The sequence below is a fragment of the Python bivittatus genome, unplaced genomic scaffold, assembly GCF_059951505.1.
Source record: "Python bivittatus isolate LINGU-HERP-01145 unplaced genomic scaffold, Pbiv_v1 ctg000470_np1212, whole genome shotgun sequence".
NCBI lineage: Eukaryota > Metazoa > Chordata > Lepidosauria > Squamata > Pythonidae > Python > Python bivittatus.
This window is the reverse complement of record NW_028277065.1, coordinates 216,852-223,034: the sequence shown is the minus strand read 5'-3', so window position 1 is coordinate 223,034 and position 6,183 is coordinate 216,852. Positions and strand designations below refer to the sequence as shown.

At 34.3% G+C, this 6,183-nt stretch overlaps 1 protein-coding gene across 1 annotated transcript; it reads left to right on the top strand.

The window, feature by feature from the left end:
* Positions 1-1,271: 1,271 nt before the first annotated feature.
* LOC148215498 (olfactory receptor 6M1-like) lies at positions 1,272-2,240 on the top strand. Its single transcript, XM_088142900.1, has one exon. It carries the CDS (start codon positions 1,272-1,274, stop codon positions 2,238-2,240), a length of 969 nt encoding a protein of 322 aa, XP_087999026.1.
* The last annotated feature ends 3,943 nt before the right edge of the window (positions 2,241-6,183 follow it).

Sequence of the window (6,183 nt, the reverse complement as noted above, 5' to 3'; positions counted from 1 at the left end):
CTTGCATCCAAACCACCTTTACTTCTATGCCTTAATTAAATGATTATCAAAATATCCCTTTAACTTTTTTTTAGAATCCTCCAGTTCCATTTATAATCCTCTGCTACCAAGGTATATGTGTATTGAACTCCATTATGAACATGAGGCAGGATATAACATACTGTACTGAGGGAAGCCAATATTTATTTAAATTTGACAAAACAAATTTCCAAGCAGATATGCCTGGATCTCCAAAATCCCTACTTAAATCCCCAAGTGATTACTTTAGCTTAAATGAAATAAAGCTGAGAATTATTATAAGCGGGCAGTGGGGATCTTCTGCAGATCTATTGTAATAGTTAAGAATTTCAGGCCAAGCAGATAGCATTTCATTTTTTTTTTTTTTGCTTCTACCTTATAATAATATTCTTATATTTTAAGAAAATATATTTTTATCAAGAGTTCAGAGTAAGTTTTCATAGAGAAATAGTCATTCCTAAACAAAGTGTACTGGATAGCAGCTTTTTATTTAATGTATTTAATTATTTTAATATTTCAATTAAGCTTGATAAGTACAGAAAGAGATATGGATATAGTTGCTAAAGGTCGCTACTAAGTAAAATGCAAGAACCACTTCCCTTCATGTTATTCTTTAATCCTGAACCTTTTTTATTGCATCTCCCAACCCTGAACTGTATATAAAGAATTTTGCCCATACTGAATGAAAAATTCAAAATTGCAAGGAAATTCCTTACCCTGAAGGTAAGTAGTGTTATTCATCATCAACAGTTAGATGATTCCTTTGGAAGTAAAATTGTGTGAAATGTATTTCATCCATGCATTCGATCATTGCTTGGCTTTCTGGTCACCATCTTACCATTTTTGCTTAGCCAGATAAATGAAGAGAGATTAATTTCAAATTTGTTGTGCATTATCTTTCACCTCACCAGAAAAAACCCTTACCATCTTTTGGAAGAAAAACAATAAAAATAAGCAAGATACTGTATGAATGAGTGTGTGTACATGTGCATGTGTATGTGCACACGTCTCCGTAAAGTCTATAAGAATATAGATATGTCATAAACGGTATATAAAATATCCTGTCAGGTGGTTTCAATTTCAGAAAGTAGACCCAAGCCCCAAATTCTTCAATGCTTTGGTATATCCACAAATTATTTCACAATTTCTCCTACTTTGTTTTATTCTCTCATCCAGGCTCAGAATTCATAGAGATAGAAATAACATTGTTGTGGGGGGATTTTTGCTTGTTTATTTTACAGTTACCTGGCCCAATGATCTTGAGTAACAGAGAAAATTTCTCAGAACATGCTGTCACAGAATTTGTTTTACTTGGCTTTTCCAATCTCCAGAAGATGCAGCTGCCACTCTTCTGCCTTGTCCTGATCATGTATGTGTTATCATTAATGGGTAACACTCTTGTTGTCCTCATGGTCCGCCTGGACTCCCGCCTCCACTCCCCTATGTACTATTTCCTCAAACACCTCTCCTGGTTGGAAATTATCATCACCACCACTGTCATACCAAAGATGCTCAGCATTCTCATTTCAGAGAAGAAGACCATCTCCTTCTTTGCATGTGCCATTCAAGTCACATTATACTTCCTTGCAGGAACCACAGAAGTCCTCCTCCTGGGAGCAATGTCTGTGGACCGCTACCTAACCATTTGCAACCCATTGCGCTACACAGCCATCATGAGTAGCCAGGTCTGTTTACTGATGGTGCTTTTCTGCTGGATCATTAGTTTTGTTTGTATTGCAGTTGGAGTAGTTTCCAAATCAGAACTGCCTTACTGTGGCCCTAATGTCATTGATCATTTCTTCTGTGACACAGGACCCTTGACAAAGTTGCTGTGTGCAGATACTAGCCTTGTTCAAGCTATAGAATTTGCCTCATCATGTTTTACATTGCTTTCCTCTGTGTCTGTCACCACCATCTCTTATATCTGCATCATTGTAACAGTGATGAGGATGCCTTCTGCCCAAGGTAGGAATAAAGCTTTTAGTACTTGCAGTTCACATATCAATGTGGCCTCACTCTACTATGGTAGCTCCATATTCATCTACGTGAGGCCATCTGGAAGCTCATCCATGGATTTCAATAAGGTAGCAACAATGCTCAACACAGTGGTAACCCCCTTGCTCAACCCAATTATCTATAGCTTTAGAAATAAAGCAGTTAAAGATGCTTTGAAAGATAGAGTGAAACAGCTTGGTTCTATCTTTGCAAAGTCAGTAGATTAAGCACTACATTTTTTCCCGAAGTTCCCTTGTGATATGGACATATCAGGGCTTAACATAGTTGCCTTTTTTCTCCAATAGAATTCCAGTTCCAAAGCTTTCTGACGAGGCATGAGGGGCTTTAACTGCTTATCAACCAGTTTCCTAGCAGGTCCTAACCATTATAATCTCAGAGACTTGTTGATAATGATGAAATAGAACATACAAACCCGTCATCTTCTGATATGATCTTGTGATATTGCTGAACTATTATTTAAAAATGTGATCTCATCAATCCAGACTATTCAATTAAATAATTTCCTTCATAGTGGAAAGGAAATAAAATGGGGAAAAATGATACTGATACAGAAGTGCCTTTTAAAGGCCGCTTAAGCTCATGCTCTTTCTCTTGATAGAGTTCCATTCTTTTCTTTTCTGTTCTGTTCTTTTCTTTCCTTCTTAAAGAAAAAAAAACAGTTGGTTAAAACTACACTGAAGTGGATTACAAAGCAATGTTAATAGGAATAACTGATCTCTTAGAACAATTCAGCAATAGTTCAGTTTCCATAGAAATTATTGTCTTCCTGCCTTTTAAAAACAAACAAACAAACAAACAAACCTAAGCAGAAATATTGTGGTTATAGTTTAGATATTGCATGATCTTTGTTTCCCAATAGACAGGAGTATTAAATACTCTTTTGCATAACTGGTACTAAAAGGAGACTAGGAATCAGCTATCAATAGACAGTTTCCCCAGGTTGTTCACCCAAACTAGCCATGCCTAAAACTGAAGCACACGATAAACCCACAAGCGCTGTGATCAAATAACTGTATGTGTCAGGTTGTTTAATTTATTTTTTCAGTTGAGGAATTTTCCTTTGCTTCAGAATATCACAGGGGGAGCTGAGTTAAGAAATCCTGCAATTATATAAAATTAGTTCCTGAGCTGTAGCCAGAAGAGATGGAAATATGGAGAAAGTAAAGAAATTGGGAAATTAGAGAAGTAAACTGATGAATAATGTTATATTTATTTGACCCTCTTTATCGGTATGACACATTTAAAATTATGTACTGGACGTTAAAGGACAGGAGAGTGACCAAAATCTACAGTGGGCATACAGCATGTAACAAAATCATTCCATAAAATTTTAATGACATGTCCTGGACAATTACGGAGATGAAAAGAGAATATGGACATATAAATTTTTACAAAATATACACAACATCAAACCTTTACCAAATAGTATCTTGACAATTCAGTTAGACCTAAATTTCCGATTTCATTGATACAAAGTTTCAATATAAGTTCCTAATGTGGTAAACTTGCCTTTCACTTCAAACATGTACCAAGAAACATCTCAACAATTCAGAATATGTTAAATAAACATGAAGAATCTCTTCTGCTTGAAGAATAGTTTTGGCTTATGTTATTGATAGAAATCCTATTAGTAAATACTCCATAAATAAAATGTAAAGATATACCTTAGAGTTTCTCAAATAGTTCTATATCAGTTCAATCAAGTCTGATAAGCATGAAAAATGACAGCCATGAGTAGCCTTAGTTCATTTTCATGGTGAAGTAAGGAGATGATAGATTTAATGATGTTTGATCCTTCATCAGGAAGAAATCTAAGGATATGCGTGCTAAGAAATGATAAACAAAGAAATGATGTAAAGATACAGCAGTAAATGATGTTGAGAATACTTGTATTCATTATGTGGTTGCTGGCTTCCTCTGATATTTCTACAGCTGCATGAAAACTGTGACCCAACAAGCTTAGCCAACAAGCCAAAGTTCAGCAAAGAGCAAGAAAAGGAGAAGGAAAAAGACAAGGAGAAACCATTTCCATTCTACGTATTTTGTCATCCTCATGCAAGGGAAAAAGGGTGTTTGAAGTTTTTGAATGAAAAGGTATTAAATTCAGGTGCAGTGGAAATCCATGAGGAAAAGAACAACATTTGCTGTACAAATGACCTATTTGACATTAGACTTTTGTTCTTGAAAATGGAAGTAGCATACACTTCCCAAGTAGAACATCATATTTTCCATGAAATGTTGACATATTCTGTAATTAAAAATTGACACTTGGCATGATATATAAATTGGGCATGGGATAGCGTGGGGTGGGATCCATTTCCAGCAGCAATCTAAAGCTGCTTAATCACAGATAGGGAGAGGTTATTTTGTTGCTGTGTTTTGAAAAAGCTAAAAACCTCAGATAGGAATATGGTTTCCTGACTTCCATAGAGTAATAGCTCAATTTTCTTTCTGCTACATTCAGCCACACAGGGTAAAACAGAAATCTCATTCTTCCCTTCCTTGATAGTAGCTTCTCCACAATGGATCATTTGAGTACCATCAATTTACTGTATGACTGGGAAAAAAATAAAATAAACATTGCACAGAGTATGTTACCTGCATATGTAGATCACTCAAATATATTTATAACTAGTGTGGAAGCCAATAAAAATAGAGCAAATGAAATAGACGCTTTCCTGGGTCTTCCCCCAACCTCTGTTTTTTCCTTTCTTCTTTCCGTCTTAGAACATCTAGTTATCTCTCTTTTCTAAGACCAGATATGTGTTTTCAGATATTGATATTCAACATATCAAACATTTATATCTTTACAACCTGGAATGGTTTCCAACCTCTGAAACATGAGGATGCAATGCAATCACTAACAGGTTTCTGATCACAAATATTTCTCTTATTGTTGCAAATATTCCACTAAGACAGTGATAAATCTGTAAATGCTCAGTCCTAAAATGAATCAAATTTACTTTTTGGCCATGCAATTGACATATATAAATTCTTGATTGAAGTCTTCATGCATTGTTGTCATACTATAGTGATACAATTTAAAACAGAATCATCTTTCATTTGTGAATACAAACAATTCTAATTTGGTAGCTTAGACATGTACATAAATGACACTGCTCAGTATTCATGTTTTCTATAAACCAACTCTAGAAAGGCATGGTAGCTTTCAAAAAGCAAGTATTCTCAGATTTTATATGTCAAAATTAACAAATCAGTCTGGGCATTGGCATTGATCAAGTTATTAGTCTTCTTGACAACTAAAAACATTGTAGGAAGAAAACCGTGAGGGCCTAGAGTACCCAAAATCCAGAAAGAGTCTGCTGGCACCTTTTGAGAACAATACATTTTACTTTAAGGTATCAACTTTCATGAGCTACAGCTCAATTTCTGAATTTTGTAAATATAAAGCAATTAAAATGCATATTCATTGAAATATGAGCTTCTAAAGATACTTTAGACTTCATCCAAACTAATCCGCACAAGATACTTTTTTTATGTGAGGGACAGAAGAAATATTACAAATACACATTTCTTAGTACAGCTTTCCTTCTCTCAATTTAGTGATGCATAGTCATTTACCAAATGTGTTACTCATGTTTTCAAAGAAATCTATTTGAACTTGTGTATAGGTTTTGAATTGAATTTATTTACAGTCTCAAACCAATAAAACAGAAATACAGAGTATAAAATACAGAAAGACCAATAAACACATATATAAAATAAATAAATAAATATTTTATATAAAGTTTAAAACTATATTTTTTTCACTGGTCAAAAATAAGTAAAATGTTTTATAAATGATCAAATGAAATAAGTTGAAACCTTGATTAAAACAACCAAATATAACACTTTGCTAATGAATCACTGAAGTGCTTTTCAGAAACTATGCGATTAACTTTTTCAATGAATTAAATTTAATATTATAAAACACTAATATTTATTTCCAGAGTCACTGAATTCAGTACAACCTCCATTTTTCATAAAGATGTTAGATCTATAATATTTGGCAGGGTATACTCATTGTCCAAGCAAGGGGGCTCTGTGGAGGACCACTTTCCGGAGTCTACCCTGGAATTCCTCTGAGAGTTTCACATGCTTTCATAAGCATCTGAATGCAAAACATTATTCATTGTTATTTTATCACAA

Bases quoted from the DNA above. Each gene is read 5' to 3' on its own strand.
- LOC148215498 (XM_088142900.1), top strand. From the start codon at position 1,272: ATGATCTTGAGTAACAGAGAAAATTTCTCAGAACATGCTGTCACAGAA.